The following is a 24,549-nucleotide window of genomic DNA, read 5'->3' as shown; positions in this document are numbered from 1 at the left end:
TTTAAAACTATGCTCATTTGTTTGTGATATTTTAAAATCTGGTAGCATCAGACATGGGTTAAAGCAATATTTAGTCTTCAAACTTTTTTAGTGCACCAGAATACTCTTCAATCTAAGGATTATTATTCCAAAAGCATCAAAATCAGTCTCTGCATATCATATTCAACAAAACGTTGTCACTACAAGTCTCATGAAAATTTTTGGTGGTTTAAACCACCTACTGCTAATTCCATCTATTAATAAATTTCAAATTACCAATTCAAGGTCATCACAGATATTCTCTCAAAGGTTCTGTTTGAGCTGAAAACAGACACGAAACTATAATTCCTACTGAAACTGAAAGTAGGTTTTTAGCAATATTATGATGAAAAATCAATCACCTTTCTTTTACTAGTCAATTAAAAAACTTTCTGGAAAAGAAGTTTTTCAAAGAAAATTAAAGGCCATAGTAAACTTAAGATCAGCTGAAATAGAAGCCTATAATAATTCAAACTGGAAATGACCAGAAGTTACTACTAAAGAATAAATGAAAACCAAAGCAAACAGAACTTAAACAAACAAACATACAAAAGGTACTTAATAAATGAATAAGCAAATCTTAAAACAAAAATGCAAATCAAGTTTAAAACAGACAAAAATCACTACAAACATGCTACTAACCCTTCTTTAACTGTATAAGTCTAAATTAGGGCTTTCTTCAAAAGTTCATACAAGCGCCCCTTCCATAGAAACTTTATATGCAGATGATGGGCAACTATCATAACTTATAGCCCTTGCCCTGAGGGTTGTGGAGTTTATCAAATCTAGAGCCATAGCTATCTGGTATTTGTACCACTTTGAACAAAATTGCCATCTCAAAGCTTTGATCTAATGCAATTGGGAAAAATTAGGTGGGGGAGAGGACTGGTTGCCATCTAATCACTATTTGCTTTTAAAAAAGAGCTAGAACTTTGTATTCCAAATCAAACAAGTCACCTCCAAATTTTATACAACCAACCCTTCCATAAAAACCTTAAATGCTGAGTGGAGAGCTTGCACAACTTACAACCTTGCCCAAAGAATTTACAATTCAAGCATAAAACAAACAAAAATCTCTACAAACAAGGGTTTAGCTACTATCTCTTCATTAATTGTATAAGTCTAAATCTGGATTTTTTACACGAGTTTATACAAGCACCCATCCCATTAAAAATTTATATATATAAATGATGGGTAGCTACCATAACTTACAGCCTATGCCCCCAGGGTTATGGGGGTTATCAAATCTGGAGCCATAGCTATTTGACATTTGAACTACTTTGAACAAAATGGCAATGTCAAAATTTTGATTAAAAGCAATTTTGGAAAAGTAGGTGGGGGAGGAAATAGGTAATAGCTCTTAACTTTTAAAAAGGGGTCTAGAACTTTGAATTCTATATCAAATGAGCCTCCTCCAAATTCTATATAACCAACCTTCCATGAAAACCTTAAATGTTAAGAATGGATAGCTTGCAGAATTTACAGCCTTGCCCACAACTATTTGACATTTGGACTACTCTGAACAAAACAGCTATCTCAAAATTTTTATCAGAAGCAATAGGGGAAAATTGAGCAGGGAAAGGACTGGTTGCCATCTGATGACTTAACTTTTAAAAAGGGAGCAAGAACTTTGAATTTTAAATCAATGAGTCTCCTCTAAAGTCTATACAGCCACCCCTTCTGTTAAAATTTAAATCATAGGTAGCACTGTGCTGCCTCAGTAAAAAAAATGTTGGTAAAATGTACTATATATATATTTTTTTTTATACCAGGGCACTTTGTATCAAAGTTGTCATAGAACTTCAATAAGCTTGCCCTTTATAATAGTAAAAAGAGATTGGAGGGCAACAAAACCCTTCCCACGCCAATCCTTTCCCCAAATTTATTCAATCAGAATTTTTAGATGGTCATTTTGTTCAACATAGTCAAAAGATTTTTCTTATGAGTGGAGCCACACATAAAGATCTTTTGCAAAATTTTCAGAATTCAGACACTTCATGTAAAAGACAAGAGCAGGCAAAGCAAGTAACATCCTACTTAAGTGATTTTGTAACCATGTCGACTTTGGGGAAAACTATCTTGCTGAATTGAAAGAGTCAACTGAAAATACTTTCAGAGTGGTTCAGTTTCTTCTGACAGAAAGACTATGCTTTCAGTTTGAAACCCACTTCATGAACGTTCTTCTACTGTTAGAGTCAATGTCTGCACTAGACGTTGATTTGCTGCACTATTTCAATACTAGCTGACTAGCTAGTGCAGCAGTGCATTACAAAGAAGCTTACATTGACACAACTCTCTTGGCTTTGCCAATGGATCTTGTGAGAAGATATATAGACTCAAAGCCAAGGAGCTAAAAGATTTTTTTGATCTTTGTAATAGTCTTAAGGCAATGTCAATACAGTACTCTGAAGTTTTAAAAATTATTCAATTCTTCATTATTCTTGTCTTTCAAAATGGCTAGTAATGAGAGATTCTTTTCTACACTAAGCCTGATTAAAATCTTATTTCAGATTGAAAGTGGGTGGTGAAAGGCTCTGTGATCTGGTGTTGATGTTTAGTGAAAAGGCACTTGTGAAATTGTTGTATTTCAATGCTTTGGTTGATATTTTTGGAAAAAATGAGCCTTGTTGGTTACCTGTGTTGCAATAAAACTGTAAATTACTTTCCAACTTAAGTTCTTTCTGTATTCATTAAACACTTTTTAATTGCTTCTTACTATTATTAGTTGATTTTGGGAAAGGCCTGTGCTAACCACTGTGAGGAAATATTGCTCTTCAACAACTGTGAGCTGGCCAATTTAGGGGGCCCACAGAGGTTGCACAGCCCCCCCCCAGCTCAGAATGAAATGACACCGCTAGATGCTGGAAGGTATGGAAATTATGTCTTTGAAAAAACACCACTAACCACACAGCTCTCAGGGGAAGGGCTGCAAGTTATGCCCTGGGGGTATATAAGATTTTTTTTTATAGAAAGGCTGGTTGTATATACTTTGAAGGGTATTCATTGGAGTGGTAATCATAATTTATAGTACCCTTTTTAAGAGTAAAAGTGATCAGAGGGGAGCTATCTCCCCCCTACACATCATGTTTTCCTGAAATGCATCCAGTAGAAACTTTGAGACAGTCATTTTATTTAAAATAATCAAAAGATCATATAAAAAGGCTTTTGGGGTTGCTGCAAACACAAGAGCCTGAAGACAAGGGTTGTAACTTATGCCCCAGGGGCAATGAAGGTTTTTATTGAAGGGATGGTTGTTCGACTTTAGAGGAGGCTCATGAAAATTGGAAGTTTTAGTTCCCTTTTTAGAGTCAAAAGTGATGGAGGGTATCTAACCCCCCCCCCGACAACCTCTCTTTGCCAAACACATGTGATTGAAATTGAGAATACATCTGATAGAATTTTTTTTAATAGTTCAAAGAACATATAACAATGTCTCTATGGTTGACACAACCCCCCAGCACCCTGGGGACAGGGTTGTAAGTTATGCCCTGAGGGTATATACGATTTTCATGGAATGGGCTGTTGTACAAACTTCAGATGAGGCTCATTTGATTTGAAATTGGAAATTATAGTGCCCTTTTTAAGCATCAAAAGTGATTTGAGGGCAGCCAGCCCCCCTCCCATCATTTCCCAAACATCTCCAATCAAACATAAGAGATAGCAATTTTGTTCATTCATAGTCTAAGGGAAATTATGTCTATGAGGAAGACCCCCCTCCCCCACAGCTCTCAGGGTAAGGGTTGCAGATTATGTCCTGGAGGTATATAAGGTTTCTTATAGAAAGGGTAGTTGTATATATTTTGAAGGGGACTCATTGGTTGGTAATCACAAGTTCTAGTGCCATTTTTAAGTCAAAGTGATCAGAGTCCAGCTACCCCCCCCCACACACACAAACACATTGTTTCCCCAAGATGTGTCCAATATAAATTTTGAGGGAGTCCTTTTATTCAAAATGGCCCAAAGATCATGTAACATTGATTTTGGGTTTGATACAAACCAACAGAGCTTGGGGGCAATTATTGTAAGTTATACCCCTGGGGTATTTAAGGTTCTTATGGAATGGAGTGTTGTCCAAACTTTAGAGGTTGCTCATTTGGTAGAAATTGGAAGTTTTAGTTCCTTTTTAAGAGTCAAAGTGATTTAAGAGCAACTCACTCCCCCCCCCCCCCAATTCCCATCTTTTCCCAAAACAAACATAAAACAAAGTGTTGAGGTGTCAATTTTTTTCAGCATTTTTGAAGGGTTCAGTAATTATATGTTTTGGAATGTCAACTCTCCTGAGGCCTCAGGGGAAATGCTGTAAGTTAGACAATTCTTTCATTGTTTACATATAGTATATGTTAGCAAGAAAACATATGCATATTTGACTTCTACTTTCCCATAATATGAAGGGCATTAAGATGCATCTTTCAGGGAATGTTGAGGGGAGTCTTGAACTAAATCAAAACACGTTATGTGTACATGGGTTGTCAAAAGGGCATAACTCACAAAGAGTGAGCAGATTAATTTGGAACTTTAAGGAAATGATCAATCAATCCATCATTATATATAATTTTTAGACTGTTTTGAGCAAAATGGCTTTCTCAAAATTCATATTTATCCATTTGGGGGAAGAGGGCATGAGGGAAGGCCTGTTGCCCTCTGATCACTCTTGAACCTTAAAATGGGGAATTAGAACTTTTAATTTCCAATCAAATAAAATTATTCAATTCTTCATTATTCTTGTCTTTCAAAATGGCTAGTAATGAGAGATTCTTTTCTACACTAAGCCTGATTAAAATCTTATTTTCAGATTGAAAGTGGGTGGTGAAAGGCTCTGTGATCTGGTGTTGATGTTTAGTGAAAAGGCACTTGTGAAATTGCTGTATTTCAATGCTTTGGTTGATATTTTTGGAAAAAATGAGCCTTGTTGGTTACCTGTGATGCAATAAAACTGTAAATTACTTTCCAACTTAAGTTCTTTCTGTATTCATTAAACATTTTTTAATTGCATCTTACTATTATTAGTTGATTTTGGAAAAGGCCTGTGCTAACCACTGTGAGGAAATATTGCTCTTCAACAACTGTGAGCTGACCAATTTAGGGGGCCCACAGAGGTTGATATAAACCAACAGAGCTTGGGGGCAATTATTGTAAGTTATACTCCTGGGGCATTTAAGGTTCTTATGGAATGGAGTGTTGTTCAAACTTTAGAGGTTGCTCATTTGGTAGAAATTGGAAGTTTTAGTTCCTTTTTAAGAGTCAAAAGTGATGGAGGTCAATAAGCCCCCCCCCCCAACTATCTCCACCAAACACATCTGATTGAAATTGTACAATGGTCATTTTGTTTAAAATAGTCCAAAGAACACATAACAATGTCTCCTGGGTTGACTCAACCCTCCAGAGCCCTGAGGCAAGGGCCTTCAGTTAGGCCCTAGGGGCATTTAAGGTTCTTAAGAAATGGGCAGCCATATATAATTTATATTCATCTTGTTTGATTTGAAACTGGAAGTTAATGCCCTTTTCAAGAGTCAAAGTGATTTAAGAGCAACTCACTCCCCCCCCCCAATTCCCATCTTTTCCCAAAACAAACATAAAACAAAGTGTTGAGGTGTCGATTTTTTTCAGCATTTTTGAAGGGTTCAGTAATTATATGTTTTGGAATGTCAACTCTCCTGAGGCCTCAGGGGAAATGCTGTAAGTTAGACAATTCTTTCATTGTTTACATATAGTATATGTTAGCAAGAAAACATATGCATATTTGACTTCTACTTTCCCATAATATGAAGGGCATTAAGATGCATCTTTCAGGGAATGTTGAGGGGAGTCTTGAACTAAATCAAAACACGTTATGTGTACATGGGTTGTCAAAAGGGCATAACTCACAAAGAGTGAGCAGATTAATTTGGAACTTAAAGGAAATGATCAATCAATCAAAAACGCCATATTTGTTCACTACTACAACTGCTGCTGCTTCTTCTTCTACCACCACTACAATTACTACTATCGCTAAATTACTAGTTCTGTAGCAAGTACTACTATAACTAGGGACATTGAAAAATATTTGAGGAAACATTGGTGGGAAAATTGAACCAAATCATAACATGCTGCACATATACTGATTGCTGATACATATGCATCAACAAATTTTTTTTTAATGGCTTGTTGTATCAAGAGGAAACTTCAGGGGCATCATGAGTAAGATGTTCAGTTGATCAAAAGGCAAATGTACCTGCTACTGCTCCTATTAATACTGCTACTACTACTATTACAACTAATAATAATGCATTATTACTGCTACTACTGTTCCTACTACTACTATGATACTAGTGCAATTAGGGCTACATATATGAAGCTGAAAATTTGATGGAATATTGAGGGGGAATTTGAACTAAAACCTTATTTTAGCCCCCTCCCACTACCAAAAAATACATTTTATCCATTTTTAGTTTTCTATAAATTACAATTTGTCAAAACTTCTGTAAAAGGAAAACTTTATATATCTAGCTTGTCTGTGCTAAAGAGATAGTTATAGCAATATGGTAAAAAAGTTGCAATTATTTAAAATTGTGAACCCTGAAATTTATGTCAACTCTGAAAACATCATTATATATAATTTTTAGACTGTTTTGAGCAAAATGGCTTTCTCAAAATTCATATTTATCCATTTGGGGGAAGAGGGCATGAGGGAGGGCCTGTTGCCCTCTGATCACTCTTGAACCTTAAAATGGGGAATTAGAACTTTTAATTTCCAATCAAATAAGCCACCTCCAAAGTTCATACAGCCACTCCTTCCATAAAACATTTTGTATACCCCTGAGTTGTACCTTACAAACCATACCCCCAGGATCTTGGGGTTTGGCCAAGCCTGGAGATGGGGTTATAAGGTTTTTGGACAATTTTGGACAAAATGGCTGACTCAAAATTTTCAATCTGATGTGCTTGGAAAAAAGAGGTGTGGTGGACCTGTTGCCCTTCAATCACTTGTGGCTCTTAAAAAGGAAACTAGAACTTTCAATTTCTAATCAAATGGATCTCCTTCAAACTTTATACAGCCACCCTTTCAGAACTAGCATTATAGCATTGCCTATAGTCAAGGCCATAAAGTTTCAACATTTTATCATTATTTTTTTTCCATGGAGGCTTCCATTTGGCAGGGGTGGTGGTATAAACTTTGGAAGGGGTCATTCAACTGTAAGTTTTAGTGTACTTTTTAAGAGTCAAAAGTGATTGGATGGCAATCCCATTCGCCACCCCCTCCCCATCGATGCCCAAATGCATTCAAAGTATTGAGATAACCATTTTGTCAAAAATAGTTCAATGATCATGTAACAAAAATTCCAGGGTCAATACAACCTATAGATGTTGTAGGTTATGTCCAAGGGGTATATAAGGTTTTTATGGAAGCAGTGCTCATATAAACTTATGGGGGACTCATTTGACTAGAAATGAAAAGTTCTAGTTTACTTTTTAAAAGGTAAAAGTGATCCATTGGTAATTAGCCTCCCAGTATAACTTTTTTTTCCCAAAATGCACCCAACAGAATTTTGAGATAGCAATTTTGTTAAAAATAGTTCAAAGATCAGATAACAGTGCTCTGGGGTTAACACATCCCTCTGTTGTAAGTTATGCCCCAGTGGGTACATAAGGCTCTTATGGAAAGGGTACTTCTAAGTTCAGAGAGAAAGTTCAACCACCACTTCCATAAAAGGACATTGACTTTTGGTAACGTTTAAATATCTTTCTGCTATAAAATTGAAACCTTGTACGCTAAAATAGATCTTATACATAAACAAAGTACAAAAAACTGTTTTCAGTTTCACAACTTTGCTCAATCTCAATTTATGAAGTTTCAAAGATCTATACATTGCCTACATTTGTAAATTTACAAAAAAAAACCTTGATTTAGCTTAAAATTCTACTCAAATGACATTGCATTTTTAGAACTAAAACCAGAGAAAAAGAAGCTAAGGATAAAATTCTAGTTTAGTGACTTTTGGCTATCTTGGAAAGAGGTTAGGTTAAGAAAATGAAACTTTTGGGGATAGGTCTACAGGCTAAAGTATATCCTGGGAAGGTATTTAAAGTACCCACATCCACTCCTTCTCCCTCTAGAGGGCCCTGGAATTTGCTGACATGACAGGTCACATATTGAAATTTTGACAAAACAACATTTTACCTTAATTTTCAGTTACCAGTTGCTTTTTCTCTGTCTTTAGTTCTGAAAATTGAATTCATCTTATTTGAGTAGAATTCTAGGCCATATCAATGTTTTTTTTCCAAAATTTAGGAAATGTATTTGCATATCTTTAAAACCTTATAAATTGGGGTTGAGCAAAGTTATGAAGCTGAAAATTTTTTTGTTGTACTTTATTCTAGAAGATCTATTTGCAAGGTTTCACTTTTATAACCCACATATTTTTAAAGGTCATCAAAGGTCCAGAGCCTTTAAAGGGAGTAGAGGTAGGTACTTCAAAATATCTTCTTGTGATATACTTTAGACTTTAGACCCATCCCTGAAAGTTTCATTTTTTTAACCTAACCCCTTTCTGAGGTGGCCAAAAGTCACTAAACTAGAATTTTACCAAAGCTGATAACTACAAATTAAGGCAAAATTTTGTTTTATCAAAATTTCAATAGGTATAGACTTGTTAGGTAGTCAGATTTCTAAGACTTAGAAATTAGAAGACAGTTAACATAGAAACTGGACGATACCTTCCCAGAAAATGTTAAAGGCCCTGGATTCATTACTGAAAGAAGTTTACCCTAAAACGGTCTAAATAAGTAGCCTTTGTGATCCAGCTTGAATATTTTAACCTGATACAACTCTCAGGATTTTAAATGTAGCCTATTAATAGTTAACAATTGGCCTAGAGTCAAGGCTAATAGTTTTGGGTACACATTTAAAATTTAAGTGTCATCTTGGAAAATGCTGAATAAAGTCTTAGGTAAGGGGACATTGATTAGGAAACACAGTAAAAAGAAAACAATTCTTCCTATATTTTATTGAGAATAATTATAATGAGAGCAACCATTCAAAGGGGTTCACATGAGCCCCTCCAAACTTTCCAATCAAATGAGCCACCTCCAAAGTTCATACAGCCACCCCTTCCATAAAAACTTTATATACCCCTGAGTTGTATGGCCATCTCAGAAAGGGGTTAAGTGAGAAAAATGAAACTTCACAAGAAGGAATTTTGAAGTACTCTACTCTCTCTTCCTCTAGAGGGTCCTGACCTTTAAAATATGTGTGTTACAAAAGTGAAACCTTGCAAAATAGATCTTCTACTTGAATCAAGTAAAACAAATTGTTTTTAGCTTCACAACTTTGCTCAATCCAAATTTATAAGGTTTTAAAAATATTCAAATACATTTCCTAAATTTTGAAAAAAAAACAACATTGATATGGCTTAAAATTCTACTCAAATAAGAGGAATTCAATTTTCAGAACTAAAGGCAGAGAAAAAGGAACTGGTAACAGAAAATTAAGCTAAAATGTTGTTTTGTCAAAATTTCAATAGATGACCTGTCATGTTGGCAAATTTCAGGGCCCTCTAGTGGGCAAAGGAGTGGAGGTGGGTCCTTCCTAGGATATACTTTAGCCTGTAGATCTATCCCCAAAAGTTTCATTTTCCTAATCTAACCCCTTTCCAAGATAGCCAACAGTCACTAAACTAGAATTTTACCATCAGCTTCTTTTTCCCTGGTTTTAGGTCTAGAAATACAACTCCTGTTATTTGAGTAGAATTTTAAGCTATATTAATATTTCTTTTTTGTAAATTTACAAAATGTAGACAATATATAGATCTTTGAAACCTTATAAATTGAGATTGAGCAAAGTTGAGGAACTGAAAACAATTTCTTGTGCTTCATTTAAGCAGAAGATCAATTTTGGCCTACAAGGTTTCAATTTCATAGCAAAAAGATATTTAGAAGTTACCAAAAGTCAATGTCCTCTAGAGAGAGAAGGAATGGAGGCAGGTAGGCTACTCTAAATACCTTTGCAGGGCAGATCAGTCTCTGAAAGTTTCATTTTTCCTAACCTAACCACTTTCCAAAATAGCAATAAGTGGCCTAGCTAAACTAAAATTTTACTGGTTAAAGAAAGTTCAGTGGTGAAATAATCTATGGTAAATATTTTGCTGTTTAAATTATTGACTTAGAAAAAAACTAAATTTACCATTTGATGCCTTTTTTATGTTCAATCCAAATACAATAATCACTTCTACTGTAAATGAAATTAACCCCATGCCTACATAGGCCTATATTAATTCAGGGTATATATTTGCATATTAGAGGTGGTAGCAGTGAAATTTAAAATTTCACCTCTCATTTGCATCAGAAACTTTACCATCACCCCTAATGTGCAAATAGGAAAGGCCTAGGGCCTACCCTGAATTGGTATATAGGCTAGAGGGTTGGGTATTCATTTGCGGCAAGTGATCAATATATTTGGAAAGAGCATGAAAAAAAAACATCAGGTAGTAGCCTATATTAACTTCATTCATAAATCAAAAATATGAACAGCAAATTATTTACCAAATCTATTTTATAGGTGATATATTAGTGATTTAACTGTGAAATGTAGTCTTGTGATTGACTTTCTAAGTAAGCTGCTAAAGCAGAGCAGTCTGTATTTATTGATTTGCCCTTTAAAAGCTAAGTAAACATTGTAGAATGTTTAAAAGAAGTTTCCACAATTTTATAACATTTGCTTATGGAGAGTCGGAATAGGCTACAAAACTAATAACCTTTACAAACTAAACTAAGTCAAGGTTAGCCAGACCAACTTTAAACCTAGCTGCTGTAAAATAGTACCCTAGGAAATTCACTAGTTTTAAGTTAGTGAAAGCAAAGGCATCCTTTGAGTCAAAATTCATATATCGTTGAAATTTGTCGATGAAAACGACGAAAACAATCAACGATAACTAGCTCCGTTCGCTTTGGCCATTCTACCGAAATCAAATCTCGGTTTACTAATAAGCCGTTTGGTTTATACTTTGTACTTACAATTCGTCCATTGAAATGCCGTTCTTCGTTCTCATTGCGTTGTTCTTAGAACAACGAACTTAGCCTCGCGCTCCTTTCACTATTTAGTTTTTCTTTTGAAAACCAAACATTAAAATAAACAGACATGACAGAAAAACTCCTACAGGCCTCCCTATAGGTCTTAAATTACCGGAGATATATAACTCAAGTACCCATAGTTCCCACAAGCTATCAATAGAATTGGTAATTTTAATTTATGCTGAAAACTGGATCAAATTGCCGAAATTCGTAATTTTTGATCTTACAGAGGTCCCAACTACGCCTGGTGAGTTGAGTGCTATTGTTACTCAAAAAGTAACAGAAGACTCCAGCAATTTGAAGGACTTCATTGAAAGTGAGAAAAAAGCCCGTGCAGCTGAAAAACTTGCTACATCCATGAATCAATCAGTCACTCCACCGGTTATGCCTTCCTATGCAGTTCTTCTCAAGAGGCCCCCTTAGACCTTAAAAAGCCTCACTCCCGTAAAGTTTATCTGTAGCATGTATGTGGAGGAGCTAGTGTGAATATTATCGACTTTCGTCCCAGTATAGACGCCTGGAAAGTAGTCACGAAGGATAAAAGCGGTGCCGAATCTATAAGGTCACGCATAACCGGGAATAACCATGAAGTCGAGCCTAAACTACAATGCCTCTCATTTTTCGGCATTATCCGTTATGTCCCTGAAGACCTGAACGAAAATAATCTATGTGATCTGATTGCCAATTGTACGAAAGCAACTCAAATCCGAAACACCCGTTCGCTTAAGCTTGTTTTTGAGTCTAAAGAGGACCTCGAGTCTTCTATTCGTTCTCCACCCATCATAGAGTACGAAAGACTCCCCATTAGTGTATTTCAAGGCTTGCCACCCCAACACTTCTCTTGCCAGTCTCATGGTGATTTTGCATCTGCGTGCTCAGGTACCCGAAAATATTCCAGGCGTGGTGAGGCTGGTGTTTCCACAACCAAAGGTAATCCTTATATCAAGGTACATAAGTTTTCTCTTTGCATCTCCTCCGACAACCCATGTTACAGTTTTAAGTGTCCTGTTGCTCAATTTCTTCTAAAAAGTTGCAATGAATGAAGAAACCTTAAAAATTGTATCGTGGAACATCAATGGGAAAGTTCTATATCGGAACATCACCTACTGTCTGAACTTTGCTTGCTGTTCGACGTGATGGGTCTCCAGGAACACTTCTTGTCAAGCAACAGTCGACAACTGCTGGAGTTCACGTCTACACATAATCTGTTTTTCCACCATTCTTAGTCCACTCGTGGTAGACCTTCAGGCGGTTTGGCCCTGATGATACGGAAAGATCTACTAGGTAATCTGGTTGCTAAATCTGACAGTTTCCTTGCAGTTAAAGTTTTGAATGTGGTCAAATTCGTAGTTTATTTTCCTACTAACAACCGTAATGATACATTTGAGAGGAAGTTCTCTTTCATGATGAAGGCCTAAGTTGTCTCCTGTTTGATAACTTTAACTGTGAACTGTCTGACCCTGAAAACAATAGATCTCATATCTTATTCCATGCTTGTCCAAGTCTCACCTGTGTTGGAAATGATCCCGATTTTACGTAAATCCATCAATCTGGCTCTGTGTATCGGTTGGACTATTTCTATTGTTCTTCTATGATTAAACCCTCCTCTGCTACTTTGGTTCTTCTTGATTACTCCATCCCGACCACATGCCGATCAGTATTTCTAAACAAATAAAGCCCTTGCCGTAAACTTCACCCACAAATTCTCTACCTAAATGGTTGAACAGACTCAACTAGGAAGCAGCTAACAATGATTCGTACCAGAGTTCATGTGACTCCATCCTGTCGAAGATTAAAATTCCTTTCGCACTTCTGGGTTGTCCAAACATGACAGTAGACTCGGAAAAAACTATCCTACTAAACATCTACTGTTCTGAGATAACGTATGCTATCCACACAGCTGAGAAAGCTGCAGTTCCTGTCCGCAAAGTTCGCCACGGCATGGAAGTGCGTAACTGGCGAAATAATCCTAATCTCCTAGCCGCATGTGATCCAGCAAAATTCTGACTACAACTATGGACAGATTGTAGGAAGCCGCGCTCTGGAGTAGTCAATGCTGCTCGTGTTCACACGAAACGTAAATTTTCCAAATTCATCGCACAGCATAAAGCTAACGAAATTGGCGGTACCAGCATGATTGTCGATAATTTGCCTCCTGCTTTATGGCGTCTTCGAGCAAAGAAAAAATCTAGCAATGGCCCACCCTGCATGCCAGAAAAAGACTGGTGCGACTACTTCAGAGAACAATTTTCAGCCCATAATTCCTACCTAGATAACACTTTTGCCAGGCCCACGATAAGGAGCTCCAGTTTGCAGTTAAGGATATTGGCTTCCTGGTCACTCCGTTTTGATGAATTCCAAAATTGTTAAGCTAAAAAAAAAAATTAATCTAAGGGCATCGATGGTATATCTGGCACCCATTTCAGCTTTCCCCGCAATCTTCTCCTAGAGAACCTTTTTTTGCTATTTCAAATGATTTTCATTACTTGCATCGTTCCAGACAACTTTTGTATTGGATTAGTCCATCCTACTCTCAAAAAAGGTAAGCCAGCTGACAAGTGCGCTTCATATCGTCCGATCACTGTTTCAACTACTTTTTGTAAGCTATTCGAATACCTTATTTTTGATGAAATTGCACTTCGATGCACTACTCCAGACGACCAGTTCGGGTTCAAAAAGAACAGGACAGGAACACCTTCACAGCATTCTTGTAAATCTTCTTGTTGATGCAGATAAAAATGGTGATCTTCTCGTCTTTGGAGCACTTGATGTTAGTAGAGCCTTCGATTCTGGCATCCATGGCCATATCTTGATCAATGCCTTTCAGCGAGGTGTTTCCTTTTGTATTATTTCCCCTGTTTACAGTATGTACAACAAGCCTTCGGCTGTTTTCCTGATCCCCACACCGCCCGGCACTTTTCCTTCTAAAGAAATGCTGAGTGTCAAGAAAGGCGTACGTCAAGGTGGCAAAACTTCACCATCACTGTTTGATAACGCTATCATCGAAGCACAACAAGTAATAAAGTCGTCGTACTTTTTCCGTGGGATCAATCTATCGCTGCTGAACTTCGCTGATGACATTCTTCATGCTTCTCGTTCGATATCTTTATTTCAACGAAATTACGACTCACTTGCAGCGGCATACAATCATATCGGACTCTCCATCAACAAATCTAAAACAAAAGTTCTTTTCTTCAATGCTTATATGGACTGGTATATTAATAAATATAAAATATTTTTCAGGTGAATTTTGAGACATTGCCTAACGTAAAAGCTATTAGAATCTAACTACAGTAAATAGTTTTAAGGTCACGTTTTATCAAATATTTCCATATATTTATTATTAGCTCTAGCATTTCTTTTCATACATTGAGACACACCGCCTCTTGTTCCTCTTTCTATAAATTTATACATATCTTCGTCAGAAAATAAGGGAATTTCAGCTTTAGAGTGTTTGAGAAAAGCTACCCATTTTAGTAATGCTGCTGAAAAGAAATCTACTCGATCTATTTCTTAGTTATTTAAAAATACATTTCAAAAATTTTCGACGACATCTGATAAAATTAAAGCATTACTTTTGAGGTATATTATGTGTAATATAATAGTGTTTTATATTAAAATAATTTCCAAATAGATTTTGCTCTGATATATTCTTCTTCAGAAATATTTTTCCGTGTTAATCTAGGATAAAACTTGTCTATTGAAGGTAAATTTGTATCATTTATTTTTTTTATAGCTATCAATCTGTTCATAGGGATAAATCCCTTTCTTTATTATTTCTTTGAATTCTTTATAATTTCTTAAACAATTACAAATTACTTTACATTCACATTTAGAAAAATTTTCAGAAGGCCTATCTAAAGAAGAAGCCATAAGACGGAGTAAATCTATGAAACACATTTTGTATTGGGTTTTATTAACAATGCATTGGGTTTTATTTAAAACGATATAAAATCTTCGGTTGTATCAAAAATACAGTTATCAAGTACTAAGTCTCTAAGAAATAAACGAGTGTCATATATTGAGCGATTATGCATTGCAATAGGGATGTATCTACGAATTCTAAAGTATCTATTAGATTCTGCATGAGTAAATCCATTTATATTAACAGTGATATGGTCGTAGCCTCAAAAGAAAATCATTATCTACTATTTCTTTTTCACAAATATGACGGCTTTTATTAGTCATATTATTCCATTTTCTGTTACTTGTTCATGTGTATAACCATGATCTCTCTGGTTATTCTTATACTCACTGTCTATTTCGGTACACACTTCTGTTCTGATAGCTACAAAATGCCCGCTCGCATCTTCACCGAATTATTCATAATAGTTATTTCGTGCTGTGCCAAAAGAACAACAAACTAGGAATCCATAAACAAATGGCTTTTGATATGCTTCTTTAATTGTCTTTTTACCTTTCTTTTCATTAAATTCTGAGTTACGATTCAAAATCGGCTATAATATAGCGGGGTACTTTCATTTGTTTAGCTCTATTTTTAAATTCAATGTTAGATCCTGGTTCGGGTATAATTATGTCTGGATCTTCAGAATTTTCTTTTTTATTATGTTTAAAAATTTTTTTTTGTTCATTAAATTGTCTTCCACAGAATTTAGATAGAAGAATTTTATGCTCATTCTCAGCTATTTGAGATGCAAGTAACCTACTTAAATCTTTAATTTAAACATAATGATTATCAAATTAGTGTAAATTAATCATATGTATCTTTATAAGTACTTCCAACATAATTTGGCAATCTTGTCATTCGGTAATCAATTCCATTGACTGATTTTAAACCTGATCTGGGTGTATTCACCATGACTAGTGTGTTTATTCCTGTGATTACTATTTGGATGGCTTTGCTCGATGTCGCTATTTTTATTATAAATCCAGGAATAGCTATGAAAATGGATAAGTTCTAATTCTTCATTATAATTCTGAGAATAAAACATTCCATGGGCTGTAAATTGAACTCCATAACTATCTCTATCATTAATTCTATTTTTCAAATCCCTAACAAAAGAGTCAAACAGTGGTCCAAACTAGCTCCATTTGCTTTCATTGAAATATCTACTTAAAGGGAATTTTCTCTCATCCGTTGAATGCTTAGATATTGTTTTCCTCTTCTTTAAACATGTACTCTGGGATATCTGAAGCTTCTCTGGTTATTTCTTATTTATAAATGAATTCATAATGTAAATTTTCCTATCTTTTTAGCAGTTTTATACTGCTTAAGTCTCTAATGAGTTTTGAGTATCCTATTTCATTTTCTTCTTAATCTCAAGTTGTTTGTCGAAATATGCTTTTGCTTTATTCTTCACTTCGTCATTATTTCCAGCAGTTAGAATGTTTTTATTTTATTTTATTTTTAAATTTAATAATATCTTTATTTTTATAGTGTAGAAATGATTTTGTAAATCTGAAATGGTTAGTTATTTTTCATTATTTTATTTTCGAACCCTGTTAATACATCTAGAATAATATTAAAATTGTAGGGTTTCTTATCATCTTGACGCTTTGCATTACGCTCTAACTCAATTAGATTATTTTCAAGCAATTTCTTATTATTAAGATGATTATTTATTTTATTTAAAACTTTATCTTTTCGACCAATAGCTTTTATATCAAATAGTTTCGCTGCTGCACATAATTAATGAATTGTGTGATGAGACAGTTTATTTTTTATCTTGGCGAAGTTTAATTCTCGATGAAAGCAACTTTTAATCTCTTCTGCAATGTCAGCCAATTATTAGGAGCTGATTTTACGAAATAAAATTCCAAATATTATAAATAGTTAAGCCTGAGGAATTTATTGCTCGATATTTACTATTCTTGAAATTTTCTTGAGAACGTAGAGTTCTGTTAGTGTTTATTAATATATTTAATAAATTAGATTGGTTTAATAATTTAAAATGTAATAAATAGAGAACACACTGGTAGAACTCTATTATTTAAAATTATCAGAGATTGGTGACACATTCCAGCTTATAATTCATTTAAAAGAAGACGTGTTTACATTCATAGTGTCGATGACCACTGGCTAGCAGATTTGACTGAAATGCAGCAGTATAAAAGTGGAAATGATACGAATAATAATATTCTTAGTCATAGACTGTTTTAGTAAATATGCTTCGTGTATTTCATTAAAGCATAAAACAGGTAAGGAAATGAGTAATATTTTCTCGGATTTATACAAAAAATAGAAAATCAAAAAAATACAAACAGATAAAGGTAAAGAATTTGCTGTGAAAAACGTACAAATATTGTTAAGAGTCATGAAATTCATTGATTCTCATCTGAAAGTGAATTTGAAGCTCAAACTGTTGAATGGTTTAATAGAACAATCAAAGAGAAACTATGGAAATATTTTATTCATAACAACACAAAACGTTGGATATATGTATTACTCTCTTTTGTTGACCATTATAACAATTCTTATCATCAATCCATCAAAATGAAACCAACGAGGAAAAGTGAGTCAAAAAGGAAATGAAAACAAGCTGCACACTAATTTACTTCTTGATGGCGAAGTTCAGAAACCATCCCAAAAGAAATTCAATTTTTGAGATTTGGTTTTAATCAATATAAGGAAGGGTATTTTTGATAAAGGTTACCTACCAAATTACACAATTGCAGTGCTTCAAATAGCAGCACATTACGCAATACACATTACACAATACGCAACATACAACCCCTATAACGTAAAAACTGTCAGAAAACTGATGAAATTACTGGTGGTTTTTATAAAAAAGGACTCTTGAAAGTTATTGAATAAAAACTTTCTTTTTATGAATGAATCCTATAAAGTGGAAAAAATTATTAGCGAGTATGCTGAAAAGTAGAGAAACACAATTAAATATAGCTCAAGAACTTTCCTTAGAGCGAGCTGGATTTCGTGACTATGCTGAAAAGTTGAGTGCTCTAGTCGTTGAAGCTAAAGATAACATTACAAATATGATTACTGATAAACTACATGAAATTGACACTAACTTAAGAAGATGACTTAAACGACTGGATCAATCCTTGAGCAACAAAGCAAGTTTTCAAGCACGTAATCAAGCTGACTGCAGTCAAGCTATTTTACCTCCAAATTAACCAAATTTAATTGCAATGTTGATTCAGGGATATATAAACAACTTTTGAGGGAAATCAATAAGGACTATGGGATTCTAAGGGATTCTATTTTGAAATGCCTAGTTTTTATTTTTAAAAAAATCAGTATTTAAAAGAGGCCAAACATGAATCAGGAACACTTCATCAAAGATATGAAGGAAAGATGAAAGGTGTGAAATCTAGTGAATTGGGAAAAGAGTCTCAGTTCGTAAAAATCTACAGAAGAAGGTTAAAAGCTATTAAAGATAGCTTACAACTTCAGCAAGGAACTGGGATTTACATCACTGGAAATGATTTGATTGAAAATTTATACAGTTTTCTAGGCAGCAGAGTTACTGGAAATACATCTAATAAAGTGAAAATGAAGCTCTTGACCTGCTCGACTGATTTTTCTAAAATAAATAAGAAAAATGACTATAATACTATTTATAACAGCTATCTCAGAATTTGAATTTTATGAAGAAAAATACTTTTCTAATAAATGGTTTTTATTATCATTAGTGGTAACAAAAGAGAAATCGAACAATCTTGTACAAGTAATCCGATCAAGTTAAATTTAAACTCTGATTACGAAATAGCGTTTACTCAATTTACGCTACGGTATTCAAAAACAATACGTTGGAAAAACTAAGGACGAATGGGTTGACGTTGTTATACCCAATGGGTTGTATGACGAAGATGTTTTAAATTATTTCTTAACTGGTTATTTCAATTTATCCCTGGATCGATGCCCAATCAGTATATCATACAATCTAGCAGTATTGAAATTTGTTAATATTTTGAGAGAATTGTACTTTTTTCTTTAATAGTGATTTATGTATTATTCTAGGATTTGAAAATGAAGCTGAACTAGTAGTAAATATAGTAAAGGTACTAAAATTACCAATACTACAAGGAATTTTGATGAAATACTTATTCACTGCTCATTAGTGGATAGTTCCATTGTGAATTGGAATACAATCTCTGATGTGATATGGAGTTTCCCTTCAAAAACAGAACCTGGAACGCTACTCTGTTAGGCTCCTATAGACCTATCTTCCAATCAATCAAAAGGAATATATCTTGCTCTAAAAATGGCTATAACCGATCTTTTAGGTAGATTAATTGACCTGAATGGAGAGAATATGAATATTGAATATGTTTGGATTTGAAAAAAGTTTCATGAAATTATTTAACAAAACTGGTCAATAAGAAACAATTATTATATAACAGTGTGGTAGCGGGATTGGTTATATCTTTAAAATATCACCAATTCTCAACTATTCAAGATTTTCATAAAAATACAAAAGATGAAGTATGTTCCATGTGTATGACTATGATTAAACATCGACTTGAACTATTTAAAAATAGAGCGATTAAATACGGAGCATATTGGATAAATTATAATAAAAGAGAGTTAAATGATATGAGATCTCTAATTGATATAATTTCAATTAATAAGAGATACTTCAAGAAACATCTTGATGAACCGAGGGAAAGGCTTATTTGATGCAATGAGTTTGGGAAAGGGACTTAAACTACACCCCCGGTGATGCTCTTGATGACAACCTCAGGGACAATCATAGATCTGCCTCCTTTGTTTGAAAACCTTTTAAAGTTTATTTTGTAATTTTTTCCGTATATAAATGGCAGTCAATCAAGTGATTTCTTCTTATTGGGAAATATTTCATTTATGCTAAATGATGATTATCTTTATGTAAAAGTGAAAATAACCCGAATGGATGGAACAAATATACGAAATACTGATGAAGCTACTTTAACAAATAATCGACTACTTTAACAAAAAAAACATGGAGGGTAGTCAGTGAACGCTATAATACAACTAAAATTGCTTTTGTGTTAGAGAAATCTGAAAAAAATATGACAATTATACGCAAAACAAGATGATATTTGACCATACGAACACTAATAGAATTGAAACGAGAGTAAATGAATATAAATATTCACAAGAAGATCTAGAAAGCGAACATTGAAGTCACTGATAGTAAATTATATGTTAATATATAAATTATTTTTGATTTGGAAATTTGTTTAATAAAATTATTTAATAATAAATGGAGAAACTTTTAAGCGAAATGACAATGGAAAATAAAAATCGAACTATTAGGAGAGAAGATTTAGACATTAGAATGGAATACACGATTAAAGCAATGAAACGTGTTACAAACTAAATATGGAAAGAGAAGCGTTGTCAGTGTTGATTTTAACGGTAAAATAGCTGATCTATTTGCACCTAAGCGTTGTGATTCTAAAGCACCAGATCATGAAAAGAAATCTAATGAAATAGATAAAGGTATGATTTTAAAGGTTATAGAAAGAAAAGAAAAAGATTATAACAATTATTTAGATACTGATATTGAACTATTCAATAAACATTAATTCATATTAAGTTATTACATTTTATCAGTAGTAGAGGAAAAATGGAATATAATTAAAGTCTTATTTCACAAATTCTATTTTCACAAGACCTGTTTTGATCTTAAAGCTCCTGATGAGAAATTATATAAATGTCGAAATTTTCATTTAAAATGGTTTGAATTCAATTGAAAAGGGAGTAAATTGATAAGGTGATCGAAGTTGGGCCTAAAACCCGTGTTCATATCGTGAAAAAGTACACAAATGAGACCAGACTTTGTTTTCATGTTGTATGTAGTGATGGAAAATGTTCAATATTTGATGTTAAATAAACTGAGAATGATATAAATTGAATGAATGAGATAGATGGGGCAGAACCGGAACTACTATACTATTCTTAGAGCTTTACTCCTTCTGTCTTTTTAAGGAACACATATGTATAATTGAAGCTTTGTTCATTAGTATCTTAAGGGTGCCTTATGTTTCTGACCTCAAATTCGATGCGTTTGAACGGTGATCAAAAACAAAGCTAATTCCTTGATTCCTTGACCATATTCTCATAAGTTTATCACTTAAATTCTGAAAAATATTAGCTGACTATAAATCTGCAAGACTTTTGCTACAAAATATTATTAAAATTGGCAATACCAATGACCTATATAATAGAGGAAAGTAGTTGCTCCAGCTTTATCACCATGAAAAAATCTTTGTAGATAAATTTTCCTATGATTAGGACTATATTCTGAAATGCGTTGATCAAAAATGGTCTTTACCACATGATTGAGAATCAGGTTTTATTTAACAGAGTAAGATATGATCATCTATTAGAGGCCAGTCAAATGGGGCTTAGATATAGTCGTCCTTGCCCCTAGTTTACAAGCTTCCCTGTTCAGATGGAGCGTTCTTTCTTTAGCCTGGTTCTATGAAACCGACTAATCACGGCTTATGAATTTGTCACAAGAATTGAAAGTTGAAAAATAGTGATGAGGAGGTTCGGGACTGGGTGTTTTAAGTAAAGTTTTGTCTTGATTCGGACTATACATGCTTATGGTAAGACAAGCTACCAAAACAAAAGAAGGATATGCACAAAGGTAATTTTCAAAGATCAATGAGTTTTACTTCATCGAAGTATTCTTGTAATTTTTCTCGGTTTTATCATACAGATATCTTCTGTTCTCCGAATGCACAATAAGTTCTTCAAGAAAATATGTTATGCCACTCCATTTCTGTGCTACTTGCTAAACCTCCATTCCTGTCAAATTTCTTGCAACTAATCATTGATATTTTTGGTCGAAACCTAGTCTTAGATGCTGGTGAGTTGATCCAAATTGAAATATTATTGCGCCTGGGACTTTGAGACCCATGTGAGCAAGAAGTTTTTGCCTAGTAATAGTCATAGTTATGACTAAGACTACGACCAAGCCCAATGTGAACGGTCAGGTTGTTTATCCTCAACGTTTTAAATTGGGGAAAATTTAGGTATCTATCTTAGACATTAGCTGTTTTCGTTCTCGCCATTTATCGTTCTTAGATCTACAAAGATATTCTTGGTTTTACTCTTATAATATGTTTTGTTTTGTCATTCTAAAAATGTCCTTTTGACTGAAAAACAGTTTATAAGAGTTTTCCTTGGTCAGATAAAATTTCAAACCACAAATAGAATTTAAATCAGCAATATAGAATTTCAACCACAACGAAAATGGAAAGGAGACTTCTGGATGCAGCAAGACAAGCATTGCTAGAGGAGAAAAGTGACTCTTAATTCTTCGACTCCAGCTAAAAGCTGAAGCAAAGGGTGTCACATCAGGAACCTCAAAGTTACGTTTAGCAATTGCTGCTGTGGAATTCATTAAAGCTGGCATAGAACCGTATCAAAGCTGTGAATTTTTTTCTGAAATTTGTCTTAAAAATGTACAAAGTTTAGAAAATCGTCTAAATATTCTTCTTGCTGATAAGTAAAATGGCTTTAAAATCCCTGCTTTTTTAAAGCATTTTAGAAAGAAGCTAAGCCAATCTAGGCGTACTGCTGTCACAAATGATTTGTGAGACCCTAATACAAGCTTGAATTAAAATCTAGTTGCCATCAAGCCATGGCTAATTGGAGAAAAAGCCAATACAGATACTCTAAGTGAGAGGCAAATTTGGCATAAGCCTTTTTCAGGATTGCATAAAAATTATGTCTTTCCACTTTTTACAGACAGTATATCATTCATCAATCCATCCTAAAGCAGATCTAAGGTAGATAGTCATAAAACTAAGGGAGGATCAAGATTTTTGGGTTGACTCATACGGATAATGTCCACTGGTCATGTATGCAAAATGGTGGACTGAATTGGCTTGGACTCACAGGCAAAAAATATGACCTAAGCCTATAAGTCTTGGCCGGTTAGAGTCTCAAGCTTCCCTATTTTAACAACTTTAGGTTGTTCAAAAATGCAAAAAAATATTTAAGTACTGACTTAGCCACAGAAGGCTTCTTTTAAACTATTAAATGTAAGATCGAATTGTAAGTAAGTTGATCCTTACCTTAGCCTGATGTGTGGACGTATAGAAGAGTGTTGGTCATGAGATATATGTGTGCATGGAAATGAAGAGTATGAAAAGTGTAGGTTTGTTGAGAAGTGACAGGTGAGTGTGATGAGGGATGAATGTTTTGCAGAATTTGAAATTTAGGACAATTGTTCAGGTTGGTAATGGAGCACGAAGTAAAATTTTGTAATTTTGTTCTTTTTTCTGTTACGTTCATGCAATGTCAGGTATTTAAAAGTTAATGTTATGTTTGTTTTGTATTATCATGGCCCTAGGGTGCTAGAGAAAAAAAACTTGCCTATGCCCATCCATTTTCTTTAAACAGACAGGAGGTATATGCCTCCTAGCTTCAACAAATTCAAAAGTGATTTGAGACCAGTGATTCTAAAGTAGGTCAATAACTTGTAAATAACCTCTGACATGAATGAGCCATTTGTCAAAAATATGTATCAATTTAAAAATAAAAAACACACTCTTGTAGAAAACAAACAAGACAAATGAATAAAGAAAAGTACACCTTTTCACCCATCGAATTTGAGGTCATAAACGTAAAGCACCCTTAAGATACTAATGAACGAAGCTCCAATTATGCATCTGTGTTCCTTAAAAAGACACAAAGAGTAGAGCTCTAAGAATAGTATAGTAGTTGCCGGTTCTGCCCCACCTATCTCATCCATTCAATTTATGTCATTTTCAGTTTATTTTACATCATTTTAAAATCAAATATTGAACATTTCGAACACAACGAAAACATGGTTCCAGTTAGTGATGCACCCAGGGCCCAAAAAGTTCCAAATTTTTCAGGTTTCACAAGCTTGTTTTTCTCAAATAATGAAATACCAAAGTTTTTGTTTAATCACCTCCACCCCCCCCAAGAATCCTGTCTACATGCCTGCCATAGGTCTAAGCTTCATAGGAGAGAATGATCAAGAGGTTAAGGTATTATTTAGGCCCAAATTTTCCCGAAACTTTTTTAAGCAAAAATCAGGCGCTTTTCGTGTGCAGATGCTGCCATCTAATTTCCACCAACCCTAGAATCATCTAATGCCATGTGCCACAGGTAATCATCTAATTAAATAAGTTTTACTAAAATCCATTATTTTAATACAATACTATTAGTTTATTTCATAGAATCGCTTCAACTCTTCATCTTTTGGAGCAAATACTTTCTTATCTCGAAGACTGACAAAGCAACCGGGCATCAAGCCATAGAAAACTTGTCTAGGATCTTTCCGTCTCAACAACATATCCTTTAGGGGATCTTGACTTAATTTTGGCAATTCATATCCATATTTCTGGGATTAAATAAATCTTTCTTCGGCAATCTTGTCAGGATCTGCTAAATACCCACGCTGCTTCGGGTCGCTATATTGGACTAGTGCATCATGGGGTGGAAGCATACGCTTGGGTATGGGAACACCTGAAAATACCAAATAATGTCAAATACTACAATATTATTTTTTAAATAAATTTTGCAATATTGACTGT

General features: G+C 34.3%; 1 protein-coding gene across 4 annotated transcripts in view; it reads right to left on the bottom strand.

Moving 5' to 3' along the window:
- Positions 1–24,549, bottom strand: part of LOC136040937 (large ribosomal subunit protein uL15m-like) — an 82,480-nt gene that overhangs the window by 9,970 nt on the left and 47,961 nt on the right. Inside the window, exon 1 of one of the 4 annotated variants that reach the window (XM_065725367.1) lies at positions 10,816–10,907. The exons of 1 other annotated variant lie outside the window; for it this stretch is intronic. Coding sequence is in view for 1 of the 3 variants with exons in the window: in XM_065725369.1 (XP_065581441.1) it covers positions 24,363–24,481 (119 nt within the window). In the remaining 2 variants the exon portion in view is untranslated. Of the gene's footprint in view, positions 1–10,748; positions 10,908–24,128; positions 24,482–24,549 lie in introns of those variants that run through there. 2 more of the 4 variants (XM_065725368.1, XM_065725369.1) reach the window with 2 other exon arrangements.

The sequence above is a fragment of the Artemia franciscana genome, chromosome 21 (assembly GCF_032884065.1).
Source record: "Artemia franciscana chromosome 21, ASM3288406v1, whole genome shotgun sequence".
NCBI classification, from domain to species: Eukaryota; Metazoa; Arthropoda; class Branchiopoda; order Anostraca; family Artemiidae; genus Artemia; species Artemia franciscana.
This window is presented reverse-complemented; position numbering and strand designations above follow the sequence as displayed.